This window comes from Phascolarctos cinereus, unplaced genomic scaffold (genome assembly GCF_003287225.1).
Source record: "Phascolarctos cinereus isolate Bilbo 61053 unplaced genomic scaffold, phaCin_HiC Scaffold_2;HRSCAF=192, whole genome shotgun sequence".
Lineage (NCBI taxonomy): Eukaryota > Metazoa > Chordata > Mammalia > Diprotodontia > Phascolarctidae > Phascolarctos > Phascolarctos cinereus.
In genome coordinates this window covers 163,414,471-163,440,549 of record NW_027555625.1, presented here as the reverse complement: position 1 = coordinate 163,440,549, position 26,079 = coordinate 163,414,471, and the positions used below count along the sequence as shown (strand labels likewise).

General features: G+C 35.9%; 1 protein-coding gene across 6 annotated transcripts in view; it reads left to right on the top strand.

The window, feature by feature from the left end:
- MACROD2 (mono-ADP ribosylhydrolase 2) overlaps positions 1 to 26,079 on the top strand; it is a 2,138,630-nt gene that overhangs the window by 1,137,155 nt on the left and 975,396 nt on the right. For all 6 annotated transcript variants that reach the window (XM_078149709.1, XM_078149711.1, XM_078149710.1 and 3 more), the window contains exon 6: positions 24,403 to 24,524. In XM_078149709.1, coding sequence (XP_078005835.1) covers positions 24,403 to 24,524 — 122 coding nt within the window. The remainder of the gene's footprint in view (positions 1 to 24,402; positions 24,525 to 26,079) is intronic.

Here is a 26,079-nt window from a genome sequence, read left to right as displayed (position 1 = left end):
TGGGGTAGCAGATCAGATCAACCTGCTCATTTGCTCCACTCATTTACCAATCTATGAGCAACTGTCTCAGCCAGTTGAGGCATTCCCCCAGACACTGTAGTAGGTTACTGAATTAGATCATGAATAGCTAGTTAGTCTTGATATAACACAACAATGGGACAAGGCAAGTGTGAAGATTGGGGTAGGATGAAGAAGTTAGCCCAGATGTGTGGCTAGAAAGACATAGTGGATACCAAAGCATGTAAGCAAGAAGTAACAGCTAAGGGATCAGAAGTTCAAAAGATGAATGCACTATAGGTAAACGTTTCCATACAACAGCACAAGTGGGATATGTGAGAGGCCATTTGCCTCTTTTGTAAGCTTTTGTCTTCGTGTGGACAAATAAAGGCTGGCAAATGGGTGGTGTTATAGTATGTAGGGGATTATTTGTGGAGGTAACATAGGCAGAGGACTCTATGTCCACTGAAAATTCCTCACAGTTCTAAAGGGAGGTTGTCAGGATGTCTAAATCGACCCATTTGACCAAAAATAAAATCTCTTTTTCAAAGAGGAGAACAAAATTGCCTTTTTTCTCTTTTTGTTTTCTTTAACTCTGTCTTAATCTAACTTCTACGTAAGAAGTGGGAAGAAACAAGTGGTGGCAGTCATGGCAGGAGAGCTGATTTCAGGAAGCACCATCCCACCAGGTTTACCATTCATTTCTCTTCTCAAAAGAGAGAGGGACGGTAAAGGGCTAGATACACAGTTAAGAATGGCACATGAAGCAGCTAAAGTCATGTATGCTATCTTTCTAGAGATTTGCATATATGAAGTAATTTCACTTCTTAGAAGCTAATTATTATGGCAAGGTCATAGTGGCACCAGGATGTTTTGGGGATACCTGGGCTTCAGGTGGAATTCTTATGCTTAGCTCCACATCCTGTTGTTCAGATTTATTTGTGCCCTGTAACTTTCTGGTGCCTTATCAGCACACACACACAATTACATATGTACTGATTAATAACCTGGAACCAATCTGGTAAGACACTGAAGCAAAGCAGTTGAATTATGAGAAGGCTTCAAAATTATTTTCATTTAATGATGTAAATCAGTTTTAAAATATAGTTTTAAGTGATGAGTTTCCTCTTTGTAATTCCTTTTCCTTATACAATTATTGTCTCAGAGATAATGTGGTACAGATAGCAGGTCAGCCTCAGACAAGCCCTGTCTCTGAGACACACTCTTTTTGACCATGGGCAAGTCAGTTAACCTGGGCACATCTCAGTATCCCAGGAACCTATTTATAAATGCATTCGTGATCTGCATCAATGAAGGCAATTTCCATACCGGGAGTACTCTAAACCAATGAAGTCACAGAACCAGCAACACATACACACATGTACACATGCACACACACACAAATGCACAAAAATTAATAAGCATAATAGTAAAATGGAAGAGCCTCTTCTCTCACTATTCTATCAATAAAAGTATATACAATATTTTCATTAAAAAATTGTTCTAGGTTTATTAGACCTTTTATCCATAGCACTGTTAATTGAACTCAGAATCCATCAACTGCAACAAACAGTTCTATTGACATTGTTATCTCTCTATAGGTCCTCTATACCCAAAGAATCATCTGCACCATTACAATTTTATCAACATGTGCTATTAGGACTATTCTCAGTGAGGCTAAAAATGCTAGAAAGCTGAGCTACTGTGGAAAAGAACTCAGCTGTTTCATTTGTTTTCTGTTTTAAAATATCCCAGGAAAACTAAGTTTGTCTCAAAGCACTAAGTTCCTAATGTTTAGTGTAAAAATATATCCCCATTTCAGCTGAAACATTTTAAAATAGTATTCATAATTAAAATTATTTATTTAATATCTACATCTCTAAAAACAATCCCATAGATTTGAACTATTCCTTTCTAATAAAGTCAGATTTAGGCTGACAAATTGTAATCCCTTTCCATTTTTGAAGAAATCAAAGTTACGTGTAACACTCATAAAGATGGAGTTGAAAAGAGATGCATCATTTAAGAATGTTGACACTGGCCACAGGAGGCAATGAGGCCAATTTATGCTGCTGATTTATATTTTCTAGGTTTTATACAAAAATATGTTTTTTTAAAAAAATGTGTTCTTGTATTATCTTTTTTTTCCAACACTTATGGGACAGAAACTTCTATCATATAGGGGAAATGAAAGAGGAAAATTGAATTAAATTACTGAATCATTGGCACAAATCTGAGTAATTTTGGTGTTGACTACATTACTAATGTCATTAAGAAGTCTGTCTGAGTGACTCAGGTATCATCCACACTACTAATGACGTAATCTCATTATGAACCCCCTTCCAAGCTTATAAGCCTATGATTTGCAGTAGGGGAAAAAAATATGTGGAAAATAGATCCAATTTAGTTAGGTCTGTAAACTAATCAGAAAAATTTGTAGACACATACACTTAAGAGAATTCAAATCCATTTGAAATGAAGTAAGCTCAGTGCCAAGGACTACTTTATTACATTGCCAGCAGGGGAGGCTGATTAATCTGCTGGTATATCTATTTGGGATGCTGAGGCAACTAGGTGGCACAGTGAATATAGCAATGGGCCTAACGTCAGGAAGACCATAGATCAGATTTGAATTCTGAAACGTCTAACTGTGTGACCCTGGGTTAGTTAACTGATGTCTGCCTCTATTTTCTCCTCTATAAAATGAGGATAATAATAGCACCTATTTCACAGGGTTATTGTGAGGAATGATAGCTAACATTTTCGTATGGTATTTACTATGTGCCAAATGCTATGCTAAACAAATGAGATAATATTTGCAATACACTTATGCAGTGCCTGGGACAGGATAGGTGCTTAAGAAACACTCATTCCCTCCTCCTTTCCATACTGCACACTATTTCACAGGGAAATTGAGTCTGACTGTAATTGCCCAAAGTATACCCCACGGGCCCAGCACAGCAAGTTGTATTCTTTACAGTATGCTTTTGGTATATGTGATTTTGTTACAATATCCTGTCATTGTTTCAATATTACTCTGATTGAATTAGCTTTTCCTTCAATACTGCTTACCAGGTACAGTACAAGCAATGTAATTGATACAAAATGTGTTCAACTCTGGTTTGAATATGCTAAGTCTTACATTAAGTCTTTATGCTAATTAATATTTTACAGTAAGCTAAGTCTTTGAGTATTTGAATGGTGAATTCCTGGCTTCTTTGGATATGAAAAATGTCATCTCTCTATCCTCTATGTCACTAAGAAAAAGTACAAATTAAAACTATTTGTCTTTATGTTACTTCTTTATTTTTAGAGTTACTGCAGCAAGTTGGCTATAGTGTAAATCCTTTTTTATCATTGACTTTCATTCTAAAATTGGACATATTTCCAGGGGAGAAATGTCCTGATACTAAGAAAGTTGGATAACCAATAAGTTAGAAGGATGACCATATTGATAATCCCAACAGTATACCTGCTGGCAGCTGTAATCCTCAGATCTCTTTTCTTTTATAACATGGTGTAAATTCCCCCCCCAGATTTGAGGTTCTAATTTCTTCCATTAGCAACTTCTGTATCTGCCAATTTATAAGAATTCTTGGCATGATTAAGTATCCCTTGACTCCTTAGTCACAGAGGATCAAATCCCCAAGCTATATTCTTTTTCCTTTAGTCTGGGTGTATTTAAGGTGAGTCTTAAAATTGGGCTGCATTGTTACTATTCATCAGTAATTGTCACAGTTTAACACAGGGTACTTCAGACTCTAATTAAAGTCAAGCCAAGTCAATGAGCTTTAAGTGCTTACTATGGTCCATCACGAGCTGAGATTTGAGGATACAAAAAAAGACAAAAGCATAACTCCTGCCCCCTAGGAGTTTCCACTCTAATGTAGGAGAAGATATATAAACAACTTAGATAGATTAAAGATATTTACAGAGTAGATGGAAGGCACTCAGTAGGTGAAACATTAGTAGTAAGAAAGGCTATTCGAAGAAAGTAGAAATAGAGTGGGATATTAAAGTAAAAACAGTAAAACTAAAAGGAGGAGGTTGAGGAGATAGAGAACTTTAGTCACGGGAAATAGCTTGTGCAAAAGTATGGAGACAGGTGGTATGTGTGTTGTCTTCTAGGAGCTAAAAGTAGATTGATAAGTGTTATTAAAACATAGAGTGCATAGAGGATTATAAAAAGACTGGAAAGATAGGAAAGGGGCAAGTTATAAGGATCCTTAAATGTCAAACAAAAAGGTTTATATGTGATCTTGGAGGCAGTAAGAGAACTCCTAGAACTTGCTGAACAGAGGAATGACAAAGCACACCTTAGAAAAATCACCTTGACAGCTGATTCTCCAGAGAATGGGTTGATTTGGAGAGAAATTTGAGACTGAGAGACCAGTTAGAAGGTTATGAGAGCAAAGTGAAAGGTGATCTTGAAACTAGTCAAGAAAGTCTTGAAGTAGGCTGATAGTTATGTGACCAGAGAAAGGATTGGATGCAAAATATCTTATGAGGTAAAAACAGCATAATACAGCACTTCTTTGGGATATGTGGAGTGAGAGAGAATGGACCAGACCTAAGGTTGTAGTTCTGTGAGTGATGAGAAGGGATCATATATGAGAGATATTGTGAAAGTAGACATAAAAATTTTGCAACAGATAAAAATAGGTCATATCCTAGAACTGTCTTTTCTTTTTGTTTGTTTTTGTTTTGTTCTTATTAATGATTGTCAGAGAGTTGAAGAACAGTCAATTAAAGTTGATAATCATCACCTTGGTCAATAGGATGGTTTCATACACATTTTTTTAAATATTTGAAATACCTGGGAATTCATCATTCATAGATATCAATTTAAAAAGACTTATTCTAGATGCTTGAATCACCAGGATGTTTCTACAATGCTACATTATTTTAATGTACTTGCTTAATAAAATCTATAGCAATGGATTATAGAATTATAATTATAATGAGCTTATGTGTATATATATATATATATATATATAATATATATATACATGAGAAGGATATGTGATTTTTCTTCTTCATATGGAACTCCTCACCTATATCTAATTGACAGTCCATGCTTCTTATCTTACCTAGCCATCCACCAGACCTACTCAGCATAGGCATGTGCTGCTGCCCCACAGTACTCACTATGCCTAGATTTATGCCATTTTCTCTTACTCCAGGAACAATATTCAAATCAGTACCACCACCATAACTGAAAAGGCTTAAAAATTTACTGACTTATGGGTCTTGACTTAAGACTTACAATCTGTACAACTGCCAGACCAAAACTTCATTCTCTAGCCACCAATTTCCTATAGCTATTCTTGTTCTGATTACTCCCCTATTTGTTTTTTTTTTCTGTATCCAGCATAGTATCTAGAATTTCTGCAACCAAAGGAGATGCAACCTGTCTTTTACTTAAAATATAAGTAGCAGAGAATTTCCTGGGGGCACGTAGAGGTGCCCATGGAACCCATCTTCTTCATTCCAAGCCAAGAATTTTTTCCACTAGAACACATTTTCCAGATCTTGATGATTTCTTTGTAACAAACTAATGATCATCCCCTATCTCAGTACCAATTCACCTACTACCTTATTCAGAGGATTATGAACACTGTAGTTTCTCTTCAGCCATAGAATTATGTCATCTCAAAATGATCTCACTATTGAACAATATGCACATAGATTTCCCCTTAAATTGCTTATTAGTACTTGGTTTGGTCTACATAATATTAGTTTTGAATGATCATTTTCCCCATGTATTTCTCCTCAAATGTCATTCATTATCCTATTTTCAAAATCTACATCAAAACATTTCATCCTTAGCATGTAAATTACTATAAAAGTGTAGTTTTAAAGTGATCTCAGTGAGTTTACAACACAGTTTCTTACTTAACAGTCCATATTTAGGGACATGTTGATTTATTTGAATCTTATCCTAATAGTGAGTCAATCCTTAGATGGCTCCATGATCTGTCTTCTTCCCCAATGAAGTACTATTTCTTTTGACTGCCCCCCCCCATTTTTCTTCTTCTAGGATTCAAAGTACTCAATCCCTCATACTCCTGGAATATGTTTTGCCTTGGTCCCCTTTTCTTCTCTGAGTGAGTGAGCATTCTTTCATTTTTATTTAGTTTTTCTTAAATATTCATGTCTGCCCACTCTCTTGTTCTTTTCTATTTTCTTCCTCAACAATCCCAAGATTGTTGTCTGTCTTTCTTTCTTTCTTTCTTTCTTTCTTTCTTTCTTTCTTTCTTTCTTTCTTTCTTTCTTTCTTTCTTTCTTTCTTTCTTTCTTTCGCAATTGGGTATAAGTGACTTGCCCAGGGTCACACAGCTAGAAAGTGTCAAGTGTTTGGTCTGAGTCCAGATTTGAACTCAGGTCCTCCTGACACCAGGGCCAGTGCTCTATCCACTGTACCACCTAGCTGCCCCCTTTTGTCCTTCATTCTTGAAGAGGATCATGAAATCAGGAAGGTGATATCCTGACTTGCAAGTGAATTGGCTTTAAGTGAGTCAGGGCTATGCAAAGTCACCAGCCTCACCCTTTCTTCCAGAACCATCTGGGTCCAGTGGCAAGATATAGTAACAATGAAGAGTTAGCATGTTTTTAATGATGAATAAGAAAAAAAAATAATTCCAGGCCCTGTTCTCATTTCTGACTTCCCTCTATCATCCTACCAACCTCAGTCATCTTTGATTCTTCGCTGTCCCTTTCTCTGATTCCATCAAGGTCACTAAGTCCTATTGATTTGCCTTCATCATAGTTCTGAAATCCATATCTTCCCTTCATTCCTATTACCTCATGCCTAGACTAACTGGTCTTCTTCCCTGTGGTATTTCCCTACTTCCCCTTTCATTCATTCTTCCATACTCTCTCTTTGAACACATTTTCAACATTATTTCCCTGCTCAAAAACCTTCAAAAGTTCTTCTTTCCTACAAGATCAAGTATCTTGGCAAAAAAAAAAATCCTGTGGAATCTGACCTTTCCAGCCTTATCTTCCATCTTTTTTTATATATAAAAACCTTTTCTTCTTTGAGACTGGTATACATATTATCTCCTGAACATGGCTTACACTTTTCCCTGCCTGTTCTTTCCTTCTACTTAGGATGTCCTCACCCCTTTTGTGTATCTAGATCCTACCCATCCTTTAAGATACATCTTTCACTTATACTTCCTAAACAAACTTAGCTCAGTTTTCTGACCCTCACCCAAACTCCTATAGCATTTAATGACTGTAATACATAGCAGATGCTTATCTATTATATTGTATTAGTTATGTAGGTCTTATTGTTCCTCCTATGCGTTTCATGGGGGCACATCATACGCCTGCTCTTTCACTGTAGCTTTTATAGCACAGTCCTTTGTGCATAGTAGGTGCTCAACAAATATAAAATGATTGATTTATCCCTCTAGTTTTTGCTCTGGTTTTTGTTTATAGACATATATTTTCTGCAATACCTATAGAAATTCTCTCAATATCTTTCCTCAAAGCAGGTGGGTTTCAAGAGTAGACAGAGTACGTAATCACTAATGTCATGTAATTTAAAGTACTACTCAGATGCACAGTGCCTAATCCAGTCATTTAGGTAAAATGTGCCCACAATACTTGGCTTGCATTTAAAGCTCAAGAAGGGGCACAGATCAAACTATATTTAATGTTTTTGTATGTATACATTTATCAGAGCTTTTAATTTTATGGCAAGAGGGACGCATGATAGCACGAGAATGCCAAGTTCCAAGAAGGGGAGAGATGGATTACTAATAGCTAGCATTTATGCACTTTAATATATGCAAAAGATTTTACATGTATATCTCATTTTAATCCTCAGAAGAATCCTGTAGAGGTCATTATTCTTCCCATTTTAGAAATGAGAATCCTGAGCCTAAGAGAAATTAAATGATGTGTTGAATGTCACACAGCTAGTCATTTGATTAGTTAGGATTTGAACTCAGGTCTTCCTGATTCCATGTCCAGTACTCTGTCCACTTTGCCATCTAGCTAATTTGGTAGAGATCAATAATTTGGAATATATCGGTGAGAGAAGAAGAGGCACCCAGGCAAATTTCACTTGATTCTTTGTTTTGTCCATGACTCTCATAAATCTTTGACAAATCCCATGAGTATTCAGTGACATCTTCAATTCAAAACCTTTTATCTTTATCAGAGACCATCAGGGGAAATGGTGTCATTACCATCTAATAAATAGAAAGAGAAAGAAAGGTACAGAAATCTATCTTGTAGTACCATATTTGTTAATGGAAGTTCAGACACCAGGGCAAGTGCTATTTCCTTTGGACAATATTCCACTCAGTTCTTAACATGTTGCCTTCCTTCTCAAGTATTTTTTCAGGAAATGTTATCCTTTTTCTTTTTTAATGAATCCTTTTAATTTTTTTTTTAAATTTTATTTTTAGGCAATTGGGGTTAAGTGACTTGCCCAGGGTGACACAGATAGTAAGTGTCAAGTGTTTGGTCTGAGTTCAAATTTGAACTCAGGTCCGCCTGACTTCAGGGCCGGTGCTCTATCCACAGTGCCACCTAACTGCCCTAAGAAATGTTATCCTGAAGAGAATGAGGTATAAGACATAGTGTGGAGACATGTCAAAGGAGAATGAGTAGCAATGACGACTGGCCAAGCGAAAACATCTAGACATGTGCTGATAGTATTAGAGAAAGGTTGATCTTAGAGAAGATTGACCTGGTGTCTATGTGTGTATTTCACTGGGGTAATGGGTTGATTATATCCAAATGTCATTTTCTAAGGATATCTGAAAAGCAATCTCTCTTTTTCTTTTAGAAGATATTTGTTCACTGTCCTTTTACACTTTATGATTTTGTTAAAAGAAAAAAAAAGAAAAGGGGGGGGAAGAAATCCAATACTTAGAATAAAGTAGAATTATCTCAAAATGAAGCGTGTTTAGATGAGAGAAATGATTTATTTACAAGGTGTATTTAAATTCAATAGTCCCTGCAAAAGAAGGGTAAAAGACTGCACCATTTGGAATGCTTTGAAAAGAAACCTTACTGGCATCAAAAAAACATATAACAAAAAATTACATAATAACTTTGTGTACAATACATTCTACTTTAAAATTCTGTGATCTATGATATAATTTTAAGATAGAATCACTCAGAATTCCTTTTATAAGATTTTAAAACTTCTTATTAAATAGCTTTCGTCTTGCCTAGAGAAAAAAGTAATAAAATAATTATTGTTAAAATATCACACGCATTTAAAATCATATATTGTATAAAGTAAGAAGTGACAGCTCATGACTTTGGCAGTACTGTACTGGTAGGGACAGTGTTGTGTTCCCTCCAAAAGTTTTCCTTTATTCTTTAATGTAGAGTATGAAAAAGGTAGCAATGGTAACATTAACAAACCTAATCCTGAAACCAAGTTTTTAATTTTAGAATGTATGCTGTACCCAGAAATCTTTTCCATACACATAGGAAGAAAGACTAATTGATGAATAGAATGGATACCATGAGGTACATCAGTTGAAAGATATGTCATTTTTCTGTCTATAAGTTAATCATTCATTCATATCTGCAAATATATGTTGTGTACTTAAATCATACAAATGATCTATTGCCAAGTACTGATGTAAGTGTTGCATCTTATACATATTTGTTTTGATTCCAAAGGAGTTCCAAAGGAACTCACAGTCTAGTAAGGGCAGGATATGAAACACATAGATAACTATAAAGTGTTATATGATGTACACTTAAGGAACTGGAGAAAGGAATGACAAATCACTCCAAGATCTTTGACAAGAAAGCCCCAAATGGAATCATGAAAAGTCAACAAGACTGAACAACAATAACCTTGTTTGTTACCAGTATGCTCAAATTCAGACAACATGGTGACATTGGAACAGTATGATGTATCTGGATCTGTGATTTCATAGGTGTAGGAAACTCCTTGCCTTGGAACAACAACTTTACGAACGATACAGATTACAGATGTGAGAACAAAGATTTCACTTTTGACCAGGATGATGAGACAAGACAGAAAGAAGAATTAGTTATTTTTCTTAACCTTGATAGAGCCCTGGGCTTGGAATCAGAAAGACTCATCTTCATGAGTTCAAATCTAGCATCATATACTTACTAGCTGTATGACCCTGAGCTAGTCACTTAACAATGTTTGCCTCCGTTCTTCATCTATAAAATAAGCTGGAAAAGGAAATGGTAAATCACACCAATATCTTTGCCAAGAAAACCCCAAATGGGATTGTGAAGAGTTGGATATGACTGAAGTGATTGAACAACAACAAAAACCTGGAGTTGGTTAACTTTTTCAAAAAGATATTTAGATATAACTATTTCAATTTAAGTGGTTGCTTTTGCATTCCTATTCTAAATTTATTTTATTCATTTAAAAGCATTATTCTGAGAAGGGGTCCATAGGCTTCAACACCCTGCCAAAGGGGTCCATGACAATAAAAAATGGTTAACCCCTGATGTAGGGTCAGGAAATTGAAAAGGTAGTATGGGGCATTCACTCTGTCACAGCTTTATGTCATCTCAGAGTCCATGGTATGTCCTGACTTAGAATATTTATCATAAAGGTCTTGTGGAATTAGAGATGGAAAGGAATTTAAAAGTTCATTTAGTTCAAACTCCTCAAGAAACTGAAGCTCATGTGAACTCACAAGTTCATATAGTTCAAACTCCTCAAAAATTTGAGGTTAATGTCAGAGAGGTCATAAGTGACAAATCTGAAATTTGAACCCAAGTCTTCTGACTCCAAATCTGGTGTACTTTTTTTTAGGGGGGGGTGTTGTTTTGTTTAAAATTCAGGCCTTGTAAGACAAATTCTGCAGCTGATAGGATTTGTCTCACAATGAAAAAATTAATATTCCTATTAGAATTATTGGCCCAACAGGATAGGACACTGTACCTTACAATGTACTAATTTGAAGTGCTGAGTTTACACCTTTCTGAAGAGAGCTCAAGTTGTTGCTTTCTGAAGGACCAGAACAAAGATGTTATTATTGTTTTCCTTGGAAAAAGTCTCAGTGTTTAGAACTTTACCTTTTCTTACCCCTGCTGTTGAAACATCTGAAATGCCACATTTCAGACTCACATATTTCTAGCCTCGTATGCTCTTTGTGCTCATTATAGAATGACTGAAAATGGTGGAGCTTTCTCCAATATTCCAGTGTCCCACAGCTTTGGTGAGATCCCTCTCTGCTGGAAATAACTCCATTGTAATGTAAATGCCTTCCATTCACTATAGAATCTCAGGGATTCTATAACCTCCTGACCAGAAAAGTGTTTCCTTTGCACCATCTCCACTCTGTTATTTAAAATGGACATTCAGAATACAGGGCAGTCCAATCTGGAACAGGACCTTCAGCAGGGAAGCTGATTAATAATTTAAGATGAGCCTTTCCCTTCCTTTTTTATGCCAGACTATGACATTTCCATGGAAATGGTTCAAATAATATTTTATGACTGGGGCTTAAAAACCTCACAGCTTTTGAAGTTAATGAAGCATGAAACATATTGTCAGAAGTATGGGGTCCAAACTGGCAACATAACCAGTACCCTGTAAAAGGGGTCGGACCTTAAATTGAGCAGCATTTATCCATCCCAGCCGTGATCACACATGCTGTGTATCTCTTTTAGTGTCAAAATGCAAATGTTGTTTAGCTACTGTATATTTAATCTGAAGTGCAGGCATCTTATTTAGTGAGCCTTGGATCCCAAGAACGATGATAGATGTAAAACCAAAGTATTCTGCAACCCAAGATAATGAAATTAAAAGAAGGTAACAAAGAAAGAAAAGAAAGAGAGAAAGCTAAGAATCATACACTGAAACAAAGATGGCCCAATTTTAAGAGAATCAAAAGTAACACAAAGAAATCTTGAGGTTACAAGTATATCAGTATGAAGTAATCCACAAAGTGAAATAATAGGTATGTTCTTTTGTCATTGAAAGGGAATCTATTATGCGTCTTGAGAAAGGTATGAGTAAATAACCCAAATTAGGCAACAGCCTAGGGGGTGATAGTCAAAGTTACTTGAACAGATGTCTACTGCAGATTGAAAAGGCATATTTTAAGTACAAGGAGGCTTTCTTGAAATAGAAAATGAGCAAACTGAGCAAATGTGTATATCAAAGCGTTGGCCTACATACAGTGAGCATAGCAGCCTCCCCTACATAACACTATCAGGACATAATTCAATTTTCTGTTAACTGAACTTCAAATATTCCTTTTCAGGTCTAATATGGCGGGGCTTATTGTATAAATGAACTGATAAGATTTACAAATGGAACCCCAAGAGCTTTGCCTCGTCACTGTACTTTAAAAAAATTCAATTGAATGCTGATGTTGGCTTGCTCCTTAAAATTCATACAATTAGAATTATGATTGACAGGGTACAGCAGCATTATGCAGTTTGCTAGATGGACCGATTATTGCTATGAATACAGGAATGGAATGAATGAAGGCAAAGCGTAATTGATTCTACACTTGGTCCTCCCGTTCATTAACAGTTTGAATGCAGCACAGTCACTTCTGAAATGGGAGAAATGAGAGAAACTTATTTGTGCTTTGCCATTTGTTTTAAAATTCATTATGCTAGTATTTTCTCTCTTTTTTTGCAAAATGATTTTCCTGCATGCCTTTGCAAAGGACAAAATTGAGCTATTTGTAAATAACATCAGTGCCCTCTATATTTCTTTGGCTTCCCAATCACACATTTTTCAATTTACACTTTGGGAAATGAAAGCTGTCATTTTCCTTCCGACAGCCTCCCCTCCTACTTTCCTACCCCCTTGGATAAGACTCATTTCCCTGGATAAAAGGGGGGAAATGGCATCAAAACAAAAGGGATGATTTATGGACTGATTGACTTCATAAATGGAGCTGGAGAAAACAAGCCCCATTTGTCTTCCCACACTTTAGTATGATGAAGTATGCTGTTTCATTTTTCATAGCTCTTCAAGGGGTAGCATTGGAAATGTTGATTAAATGCACAAATTGCATTCCTGTTTTTCTGCCATTACTGAAAAGGAGAAGAAAATGCTTAAAACACATGAAGGACTATGTCACCCAGAAGTAGAACTAGGCACTTTATGGAAACATGATCACTTATACTGTTCAGAGATGTAATATAAGTTACTCTGGAAACTCAAGTCAACTCCCTCATGTGTCCAGAGCTATTATACACTGTTAGAAGTTCACCAACTGAAAAGCTGATCTATTAGGAAATCCAATGATCACTGTTGCTTCTAATTATACAGGTATGAATGAGAATGGTGACAAGGTGAGTGGAAGCAGCATCATCTGGACTAAGCAACTATGACAATTTAATTCAATTTAATTCAATGCACATTTATTAATCACCTACTACTTATAAAATGCAAGTACCCCAGTGTAGTGAAGAGAGAGCTGGCTTCAGGGTCTCACCTCAGACAGGAACTGGATTCATGTCTCACCTAGGGACTAACTAGATGACCCTGGACAATATAACCTTCCCATGCCCCAGGCCTCCTCAGTCCAGTGCTTCTTAAACTGTGGGTCACCCTTATGGGGTGGTGAAAAATCTGGCAACAATAAAAGGTTTCTGAACATGCAACAACCAAAAATTAATTACGTAATGAATCCAAAGTGTTTCTGGCAGCATTTGCCCATGTTACATAGTACAACTTCACTGCGGCCTTGGTTCTGAACACACAGCATGTGCCCTTTGCACTGCTCATGCCTTCATACCACACAGAGCCAATGAATGCTGCCGAAATGCAAAAAGGCATTGCAAGTAGAAAAAGTTAAAGAAGTTCTGCAGAGCAGGTATAGATCTGAATGGGTAGAGGGAATCCTGTGCTAGGAGTTCCCTACTGAGGAAATCACAGATTTTGTTTAAAAAAAAAAAAGAAAAAGAAAAAAAGTAAAGAAATGGACACAACAACAACATGTAAATCTCTGTGAGAGGTACTGAGAGAACCCAGACAAAATGAACTATACTCCTTGCCTTCAATAATCTAACTTTTTGCTGTGAGATATAATGATTAGCCAGATAGGGCAGTTACAGAAGAATAGTTTGAAAAACAAATTGAACATAGATGTGTCCATAATATAAGAGCATAGTTCCTCAGCATGACTGCTTTGAAGGGCAGCATTCATTTGAATGTTTAAGCTTTGGTCTGTTTGTTTAAAAAACAACTTTATTACTTTATTGTTATTCTTCTTACAGCCTTCTATCAACTTGGGATTTCCATTAAAAAAAATTAATACTCCAGGAAGAAAGGGGAAAACAAAGGATTAGTATGGATGGGCTCTAACTTCAGCAGCTCTTTCTTCAAATTAGAAAGGACAGCCCTTTTAAGAGCTGAAGTGCAATTCCTTGAAAATTTATTCCCAGAAAGCCAATCCACTGTGCTGGTAATTTGGGATTTGACCTGAACATTATGGGGGAGTAGAAATGTCCCATGTGAGCCCTGGAAGCTTTTCCTCATGCCATAATGGGGATGAAAAAGGAGAAGGAAATCAACATTTATACAGCACCTATTATGTATCTGGCACTATGCTAAGCACTTTACAAATATTGTGCTCATTCTCCCCTCCCTGCCTCTTCTCCTTTCATAGTGAGGTATGTCCTCTAACCTAAAGCCTTTTACTCCATTAAAATACTAATCCTAATACCTAATTGTTTTAAAGTTAAGAGCTTGTTCTTTACTATCCCTTAGGAGTGTGAGGAGAGAAAGAGTTTTATTTATTTTGTCTAGGGGTGGGGAGTGAGGAGAAAGACGTTGCTTGATTTCATTGAGGACTTCCTGGAGCTATCGTAGTGTTTTAATAAAATATTGTGTCTTGTATCTCTTTATGAGGGTTAATTATACCAGAGCCTGGGATATTTATGTGTCATTAATTTGGTGGGAGGGATAGACCTCTTGAGAGGGTCACTATGGTGTAGAAAAGAGGGTTCTGAACCTGGAGTTAGAAAGACCTGGGTTCAGATAGCTGTATGACCAGTCTGGAAAAGGTAGAACTCCTGCAGAATCAATTATGCTTTACCTTTATTCATTCCATTCATGTATTCATAGCAATATTCAGTCCATCTAACAAAATGCATAATCCCACAGCATCCTGTCAATCATAATTCTGAATGTATGAATTTTAAGTAGGAAGCCAATATAAAGTGTTTGATTGAATTTTTGTGGGTAAATTCACTAAATCTCTTTGAACCTCAGTTTCCTTATCTGTAAAATGAAGATAGATAGTACCTCTCAAGATAGCTGTAAAGCTCAAGTGAAATAATGTATGTAAAGTGATTTGCAATTTTTAGGCATTGTGTAAATGAAAATTATTATTCTATATTATTATAACTACATTTAGCCAATTATCAAAGTTTCCTTCCTGGGTCATAAGCCGTGGAGTAGAGCTAAGCCAAAGGTGGATGCCAGTACTTCATCTCAAATCCTATGGAAGTTAATAGTTGAAAGCTGTATTAAGCCTTTTGGGACATACTATCTATTGCACTGTTCTTAGAATCAAGACGAGTAGATTTGAGCCCAGGGCTATAATATGTTAGCTGATGGCCTTGAGCAAATTGCCTAAGGGTGGGCAGTCCTCCAACTTCACAGAATAAATCCCCTTAATAAAAGGATTTGTCCTGAAAACTCACACTTAGTCAAAAGGCCATACCAAGGACCTAGAAGGCCACATGTGGCCTCAAGGTCTCAGGTTCCCTACCCCTAAGTCTCCTTTTCCCTGTCAGTAAAATAAGAATGTCATAGGAGTTAGAGCTAAGTTAAGGGAAAAAAAAAACAAAACAGATCACATAGATCAGAAGTGTCAAACACATGACAAGCAGCCCTCATTGCAGCCTGCAACACTCTAGGTTGCTTCCTGAAAGAGATTTAACTGTGATTGGGAAATATTTAGCAAAATAAATAAAAATACATTTAGAACATGGATAATGTTCATATGCAGTTTTCTAAGTCAACATGCTGTTGGCAGGGATCCCTATGTAGGGTTTAGTGGCCTACGTTTCTATTTGAGTTTGATACCCCTGGCCTAGATCAGTCCCCTTACTGATGAAAATAAGGAAAGCATAGCCCAGAGTTATAAAAAGACAAGGTCACTCAAGAAGTATGTTAGATGCAAGATTTGAACACAGAATTTTTATATCCAAATCTACTTTTCTTTCCATAAAACCATACTTATCTCTTCCCTGGGTTGTTGGGAGTTTCAAGAAATAATAATAGTGGTAATAAGTGCTTAGCACAGTGTATAACACATAGTATGTACTTTCCACATGTTTATTGAATTGAATTAATTCAATTGGATTTATATAGTGCTTTAAAGTTTACAAATTGCTTTGCCAATATTAACTTTACAACAACCCTAGTTGGTAAGTGCTATTATTATTCTCATTTTATAGATGAGCTAATTAAGACAGAGAGAAGTTAAGAACTTTCCCAGTGTCACTCAGCCAGTAAGTGTCTGAAGCTGGATTTTAATTGGGTTCATCCTTATTACAGGTCCTGCATTCTATCCACTGTACCACCTCGAAGTCTTATATGAATTAAAAAATATTATTATTTTGGAGGCATCAAGTCTATGATTTCAACCATTTTGAGGCTCCCAATAAGCAACTTCCTTTCACTTATTCAATAGTCATGCAACTTAGAGTCTTGAAGAGTTGCCTTGGGGCATTGAGAAGTTAAGTAATCTGCCTAAAGTCAAACATTCAGGATGGGTGGCACTTGAACCCAGGTCATGTTGGCTGTGAAGCCTGCTCTCCATCTACTCCACCAGTGGTATCAAACTCAAATAGAAATGGGCCCATTAATCCCTTCATGAGAATCTCTGCTTCCACACACATACACACATTAACATTATCTATATTCTATTGTATTTTTATTTATTTTGTAAAATATTTCCCTCTTAAACTTTAATCTGGGTCTTCCATCTGTGTGTTTGACATCTCTATTACAATTATCTCTTACAAGATTGTTTTTTTTACGGGAATGAAATTTGAAAAAAAAGTACATTGCATACATATACTGTTTTAGAGATCCTTAGATGGTATTAAGAAGGTGTCCTCTTGGATACCTAAAGTCTAAAACCTTGGTTCAATGCTGATCATCGCTGATTTTTTTTTTCCACCCACTGGGTAATGATGGTTTAGAATTCTCTGAATCTGTGACTTGAGTTCTGAAATGGTAGCATATAGAAAATGGATAATATCATACAACACAGATGATATATGAGAAAGGTTTCTTTTCTTTCCGAGATTGACAAATAGAAACTTCTGTCCTCTTTCGGTTTTTCAGTTGGAAGTAATGACATCAATTCAATATTGCATTATTAATAGTCATAGAACCATTTCTTCAGAGCATGGTGGAATTTGGATATAATTTTCACATAGGAGTAAGCAAATATAGCCTGTGTGCTAAATCTGTCCCACTACCTGTTTTTATATGTATGGTGCACAAGATTGGTTTTTACATTTTTTAAGTGCTGACCCCAATCTAGTCCAACCTCTTTATTAGTCAAATTAATTAACTAAGGCCCAGAGAAATTATGTGACTTACCCAAGGTTACATAGCCAGTTTGTGGTAGAATGAGAATTGGAACCCTAGGGTTTTGATATCTAGTCACGTGTTCTTTTCAATTTCAGCAAAGATGATGTTATAGTGTGCAGAGGAACCACATAGTAGAGTAATAAGCAATTAAAATAATGAAGGTAATTTCCTTTAGAGCCTTACATTGATTCACCATCAACTTTCTAGACCTGAGAGGTCACTGCATTAGTCAATAGAAACACTTGCTCCTGGTGCTGTAAATTTAATATACAGAATAACATACAAAATCAATATTTAGATTGTATATTGGGAGGCTGTTTTATTGGCCATTTGTCCTCATGATCCTTTGTTCTCAGCTATTTGCATTTCTGGAATGAAAATACAGATTAGATCAGTTAAGATTTCAATAATAACTCACAAAGGTGCTGCCTACAGGTCTTAGTCCCATGTAGACTCAGGGAATTGTTAGGGACCTCAGAGGTCATAGAATCCAACCCATGCATCCCTAGAGCATGAGTTGCCTTTGTGATGTTCTCAAAAAGTGATGATCCAGCATCTATCAGTGAAGGGAATTCACAAAGTTCCAAAACAGTCTATTCTATCTGAGGATGGCTAGAATTGTCTGAATGTTTCTTCTGCCTCAAGTCTCTCCGCACTCCAGTTCATCCTCCACTCTGCTATCAAAACGATCATCCTAAAGTGCAAGTCTAACCTTGTCACTTCCCTATTCAATGAAGTCCCATGGCTTGCTATTGCCTCCAGGATCAAATATAAAATCCTCTGACTTTTGAAGCCCTTTATAACTTACTTCTGCTTATCTTTCCAGTCTTTACATATTACTCCTCTCCATATAACCTCTAATTCAATGTATCTGGCATCCTTCCATAAATTTTTTGTATTAATCACTCCATCTACTGACTGTGCATTTTCATTGGCTGTCCCCTATCCCTGGAATTCTCTATCTCATCATCTCTGCCTTCTGTCTTACCTATATTCCTTAAAGTCTCAGTTAAATCTTACCTTCTTCAAGAAGCTTTTCTTATGCCTCCAAAATGTTAATGCCTTTTTATTTGTGATCATGCAGTAATTCCTTTATATTTATCTTGTTTATACATAAATGTTTGTATGTTGTCTCCCCCCATTAGATTGTAAACTCCTTGAAAATGAGGGACTGGTTTTGCCTTCCTTTGTATCTTTAGTGGGGAATCTAAGTGGTGCAGTGAATAGAGTGCCTGGCCTACAGTCAGGAAGACTCATCTCTTTGTGAGTTCAAATCTGGCCTCAGATACTAACTCACTGTGTGTCCATGGGCCAGTCACCTGTTTGCCTCAGTTCGTCATCAGTAAAATGAACTTGAGATGGAAATAGCAAACCACTCCAGTATCTTTACCAAGAAAACCCCAAATGGGGCCACAAAGAGTTGGACTTGACTGAAAAATGACTGATGATACATCTCTAGCACTTAGCACTGTGCTTCACACAAAATGAATGCTTAATAAATGCTTGTTGACTTGATTGGATTTATAGAAAGCCAAAATATGTCTCCAATTCCTGCCTGTTTATTCTACTTCTTTCGACTCTGGTCAAGCAGAATAATGTCATCACTCTTCCACATGACAGACCTTCAAATATTTGAATCACATTATTATGGCTTCTCTAGGAAAAATATCTCCCCTTTCAACTTATTCACATATGACATTGAGCCCCTTCATCAAATTGGTTAGCCTTTTTTGGATGTTTCCTTTGGATGTTTATCAATGTCTCTTAAAATGGAGAGGGGTGCTACCTCCCTAGATCTGGATAATGCATAATTATAAATGTAGCCTAAGAATATGTTAGCTTTTCAACTTGCCATGTCCCACTATTGACTTTTGTTAGTTTTTCAATTCTTTCAGAACACACATTCTTTTCATCCCAACTGCTTTTTAGCTATGTATTTCCCTTCTTATGCTTAGGCATAATGTATACGTGTATTTGTTATATACACTTTAAATATGTATAAAGCATGTGTATGAATGTGTAAGTGACTTGCCCAGGGCCACATAGGTAAATGTCTAAGGCTGGATTTGAATTTGCCTTCCTGACTCCAGGCCCACTGCACCAACTAGCTGCCCCATAGAGTATAATGTGCTTTGTTAATAGATCAGTTTGCCTGTAGCCTGGTGTATAGAGAGCCAGCCACGGAGTCAAAAGAAGTTTGGTCCAAGTCCTCTTGCCACACATTGGCTGTTTGAACCTTGAAAAGTCACTTAAACTTTTAGCAACCTCAACAACTCTGTAAGACTCTATGCTGCAGTGAAGGTGCCAATCTGTATTTATATAAATTCCTCACTGAACACTCCCTAAATCAGTGTTCCAGTACTCTTTGCATGAGACCACATCTCAGCATCTGGGTTCTAACCTGCCGGTGATGAATAAGCCACTTCAAACTATCCTTGTTTTAGGATTATACACACAGTTGTTTTCCAGGTCTGCAGTTGATGGGACATACCATTGCTTGAAAAGGCATAGTCTTTGAATGTCTCCACAGCATAAAGAAGCACCAAGGGAGAACCTCAGGGGAGAATTATATAATTGGAATGAAAATAATGCAGGCATTTAAAATGCAATCGAGCTGAATTGTTTAGAAAATGGAAAACAGGAAAACAAATTTAGTTGAGCTGAAGTGATAACAGCTATCTATTTTCCAACAGTTGAATCATTCCATAAATCAGACATCTTATTCTGGTCAGGAAACCCTTCCCTGAGTTATTCTCAAAGTTATTTTTAGTTGACAGCAACTATCTTAAAGGCTAGCTAGTTGGCACAGTAGATAGAGTGCAGGGTCTGGAGTCAGGAAGATTTGAGTTCAAATCCAGCCTAGACACTTATTCGCTGTGTGATCCTGGGCAAGCCACTTAACTCTGTTTGCCTCAGTTTCCTCATGTATAAAATGAGCTGGAGAAGGAAATGGCAAATGGCTCCAGTATCTTTTCCAAGAAAACCCCAAAAAGGGGTCACAAAAAGTCAGACACAAATGAACAATAAAATCATCTTGTAGGACTTGCACTTCTACAGAAAAAGATGCTGAATCATTGAATTTTAGAGCTGAAATGAGTTGGAGCAAGTCATGGTCAGTCTCATGGTCTCTGGAAGGATCAATATTATATTAGCTAGCTGTGTGATACCAGTCAAACTGGTCCCGCCTGTCTGAGCCATCTTTCCTCTGGAATGTACAAACTGGACCAGAAAATAACAAAACTTGATTTTTTATAGCATTTTTAGGTTTGTGAAAAGTTTTGCAATTTAGTATTATTACGTAATTTGATACAATAGCCTTTAACATCCCCGTCTTACAAATGAGGTAACTGAGGCATAGTAAGTTGCCCAGGGTCACAAGCTAAAAAATGTTTGGAGCACAATTTGAAGTCAGGTCTTTCAGAACTCTAAGTTCAATTTTCTGTCTACCACAATACCACCATATGTCATCAAGAGATTGTCCCTAAGGTCCTTTTTAGCTCTGAATTCTTTGAAAGTATGAATTCCAAAGAAAGAAAACACAAGTTTTTGATGTGAAAATAACAACTGACCTTTATAGAGTCCTTTAAGATTTACAAAGCACTCTACATGCATATAGCATTTGATCCTTACAACAGCTCTTTGAAGAAGATAGTTTAGATGATATTATTTGCTTTTCACAGATGAGGAAACAAAACCTCAGAGACATATTCAGTATATTCAAACCCTGATGATTTACTCTGAGCATCTGTACACATAACATGAAATGAAGGATTATATATATATATATATATACACACACACACACATATATACATATATGTGTATATATGCATACATACACATATACATACACACATACATATATATACATATATACATACATACACACACACACACACATATATATGTATGTATGTATGTATTTTCAAGGAATAATTTTCCCTAACTCTGCTTGAATTATAATTAGGTGAGCCATTTTAATAATTCAATTGCAAGAAGCATATTTTTGCCTGTTATCTAAATATTTCTCAGCAGTTATTTTTATACTAACTTTCCCCCCCTCCACTTCCTAATAATGGTTACAAAATCTCTAATATGCTTTGTAGATTCTGGCATAGTCCATTGATGTTGTAAAGAAGAACCACTGTGATTGTGTTTTTCTATCGATAAAATAAAGGAAATAAGGCAATAGTTTCCGAATGATAGACACATTTAGAGAAATTATCAGACAAGGTAAAAGACACAGCTCCTGTCCTCAGCCACAAAATATAGGTGGCAAACAAAAGAAAACAAAAGAAAAAAACTTTTGGAGAATATTGAGTTGATACAGTTCCTAGCTTCCTTCCTAATCTATCTGGCTATTTGTATTTAATAATTTTTGTTGTTTGTTTGCTTTAATGATTACACAAACTATGTCCAGTCAACATATAGACAATAGAACAAAAGAGAAAAAGAAAACACTAGTCCAATTCACCAAGTTTTTGTGGAAATAAAAACAGCAACACATTTCTATAGCATTTTACAGTTTACAAAGTACTTTATTCACAACAGGCATGTGAATAAGTATATGGATAAGTAACACAAGTGTGATTGTCCCCATTTTACAGATGGGAAATTTGAGAGTTAGAGAGTGTGAACATTTTCACCTAACCAGTAAATATCAGAGCCAGAACTCAAACCTCAGTCTCTCATTCTACTACATTGCCTATGTTAATAATAATAATTTTAAGGGCTATTAGGCCCCAATGTAAAATTGTTCATTAAAAGCACTAGGCTGGGAACTGAGCAATTCTTGCAATTTAAATCTGTGAATTCCCTGTTCATTGTTAGCATTATCTTAAGGTAAAATGATCCAAGTTTCTCTAATCTCTTTTAATGATTGTCACCTAACATAGGAAACATTACTTACTTTTTCTCCCAAACTGTAACAGTTCTTATTTTATTTTGCTGCCAAACATATATATATATGTAAAATAACGTCTGTGTGAAGTCATTGGTGAAAAATTTCTACCTGTTTTGATCACAAGTTGTCATCTCCAATGTCATCTGACAAGTGTTTGAATGCCTGTTTCAGATTTAGTCTTTGAAACTACAGAATGGAGCTTTTCTCGAGATACCATACAGTAGTCTTGACAGCCAACAGACAAAGTGTCTATGTATGCAACATGTTCTTGAAATGTGCTAAAAGTTTAGTGTTTAATTTCATCCTTTCCAAATTCCCTTTGCCAATTTGAATTACGATTGTTCTTTTTTTTCCCTCCAGCATAGTCTCATTCTTTTGTTGTTGTCTAGTAACTTTTTTTCACCTAACATGAATTATTCTGTATGAAACATGAATGAGGCAGTAGGCAAGAATTTGACCACCAATCTACACAGAATGTGTCAATAGCCACTCTCTCTTGTGTTTCTCTACAGGGCAAAATATGCTTAGGTTTTGTTGACAAACATCTGTATAACATCAATAAAGTGTATTAAGTAATCCTAATTGATGATAGGGTTTTAAGGCTAGAGATATAAGGCTGTTTTGAGTAACTTGGCTTACAATTTGTGTTAACCTCCTAATATTTCCTAGATTAGAAAAAAACTGTCCAATTTTCCCATTCTCTCAATTTTAGTGTTTGCTTGTGTTGTATCATTTTTAGAAAAATACTACGTAGACTAAATTTATCCTCAAAAAAAAAGTGAATTATGCCATTCTAAATGCCATTAGAGGCTAGTGGCTTTTTAAAAATTGTAACGTGGGATAAATTTTCTCGTAACAGTTTTCTTCATCTTTCTTTTGGATTTAATATTCTAATTGGTATCACATTTATTTATGTGCATGTTTTATGCCTTATTAGGTTATATATTCCTTGAGTTCAAGAACCATATAATTTTTTTTTCATCTTTATGGCCCCTGATTCTAGCTCAATTCCTTGCACATAGTAGGTCCTCAACAAAGTTTTGTTGAATTGAGTTTGGTTAAAAAGAATGAACAAGAAATACCCTATCTAACTTATCAACTTATTAGAAAGTTAGAGGACATTTAGAATATATAAAAATCATTCTTCACAGTAGGACTTTTTTGTTTAATTTGAGGACAGTTAGAAATTACCCTTCAATACTTTTATAGATCTGTTATTTCATTGATATGAGTACTTCTTCCACTAGTACAGACTGCAAATTATCCTATGCAGTTCTTGTTCGTGTTTCTCCATAGATCCTACACTAAGGGTCATCTTTTGTGCTCAAGGCCTTCTTTTGGTTCTTTTAACATTTCATGACTTCCAGTTCAATATTTAACCTGTTATTCCACTCACTAAATAACTGACTCACCACTTTTCCATTCCTATGTATCTTGGAAGACTTCTTTTATTCCAATTCTTATCCACAAATAATTTTTGGATATTTAAATAAATTCCTGCCTATTGGCAAAAATGTTTATAAAAATATTTTGCATACAATGTAACTGTAGCCTTATTTAAAGAAAAAAGTTATGATATCTGGCTTTGGAAGCCTTCCTGTGTTAGTTCACAATTCTCATTTTGCAGGTAATTATTTCTCAGTTTATCTCCCACAGATGATTTGTCTTTTGCTAGGGTGCCAATTATGTACCTCTTATGACCACTTGGGTCTGACCAATAGCTGTGAAACATTTTAGTAATGGTAAATTCCTTTTCACAATTATCAGCTACGTAGGGAATTACATGGGAGAGTTTGCTATCAAAAATCTTACAATGGAAACCTGGTCATCTTTTATAGTTCCTACTTTGCTTGTTTCTAGACATCAAGAAAAAAAAATTGCTTAAGGAAAAAAAATCTACCTGACAGATTATGTGTAATAATTTTTTTTTTTACTTTTATATTCACAGATGTCATCCACACTGTGGGACCCATAGCCAGGGGTCACATCAGTGATTCCCATAAAGAAGACCTTGCAAATTGCTATAAGTCTTCCCTGAAGTTGGCAAAAGAAAATAACATCAGATCAATTGTAAGTCCAATCTGCCCAAATTTATCTTTTTCTTATTGCTGTCTGTCATTTGAAAGCAGATTTCATAAAAGTAATGATATAAACCTAGTTCCAAAAATTCCAGCAAATAATTTTAAGGATCTCGGTAGGTCACTAATACTATTTCCTAATCTGTTTCCCCGCAAAAAGTTTATGCAACATGAATATGACCTTAATAAATCTGAGTGGTAAGGAATTTCTTTTTCCTGTTCGACAACTTTTGGCCAGAAAATATGAAGAAATACTGATCACCAATGATAGGGATAAGAAAGAAAAGAATTAGAGAGAAAGTGAGAACAATGCATATAGCATATATTGTATTTGTATGTAATATATACATATTTTGATACATTATTCCTATCTAGCCTTTCTTGTATAGATACATTGAATAGTTTATAGGATCATAAGATCATAGCTTAAAGCCAAAAGGGATTTCGGAGGCTATTGAGCCCAGCCTCCTCATTTTACAGATAAAAACACTAGGGCCTACAGAGGTTAAGTATCTTGCAAAAGGTCACACAAGTAGTAATAGAGAAGAAGGATATGAATCCAGGTCTTCTGATTCCAAATCTTATGTTCTTTCCTTGTACCATGCTATTTCTTGGTCCATCTGTTCAAATTCACTTAAAGAAAAATCAGTCCAAATTCTGTTTTTAAACATTAAATTGGCTATATATGGTTTTATTCACTATATATAGATGGAAAGCCCACTCCTCTCATGGTCTCAGACTGATGACAGTTGGAAAAACACTGAGTGATTCTATGTTGCTTCTTAAGACAGGATCAACCCAAAATGACTGTTGCTAGATGGTTGAGTTATAAGTTCTAAAAGCTGCCTCATAGAAAAACAAAACAAAACAAACAACAAAACTATAGTTCTCTTAATAACCTGTCCAGTGCCTAATTATTTTGTTTCAAAATAGTACTGGGTAGGGAACATTATAAAGATGAGTATATAATTCACAAATGAATATAGATGGGGGGGAGACCTTAAATTACTTCACATAGATTCTAACCTTGATAAAGGTTTCTGTTTGTCCTTTGTTCTAGAAGAGGACTATGACATCACGAAGGTGATGCCATGACTTGCAGGAAAATTGGATTTAAGTGAGGGAGGGCTGTGCAAAGTCACCAGACTCATTTTTTCCTCTAGAACCAGCTGGGTCTAGTGGCAAGATATGGATCAGGACTACTAGAGATGTCCCAGGATGCAGTGGGGGCCTTTGGTCTTTTCGAGCTAAGGTCTTTAAGAGGACTCAGTTTGACTGAGGCAGTGCTCATTCAGTGATTAAGGCTTAATAAAAATGAGGCAAAGAATGGCCTCTTTGAAAAAAAAATAGATTTGGGAGGGGAAGACCCTCTGGGTTTCTGGTGGAAACAGAAATGATTTTTATTTGCATTCATTCTAAGCCAATCAGGCCCATGCAGTGACCAAGTAGGCCTTGGTCTGGGACCAGAGTGATTTGGGGATAAGACTGGTCTTTAAGAGAAAAAAAAATTAAAACAAGAGAAAAAAAGTTTCAGACATTAAAATTTA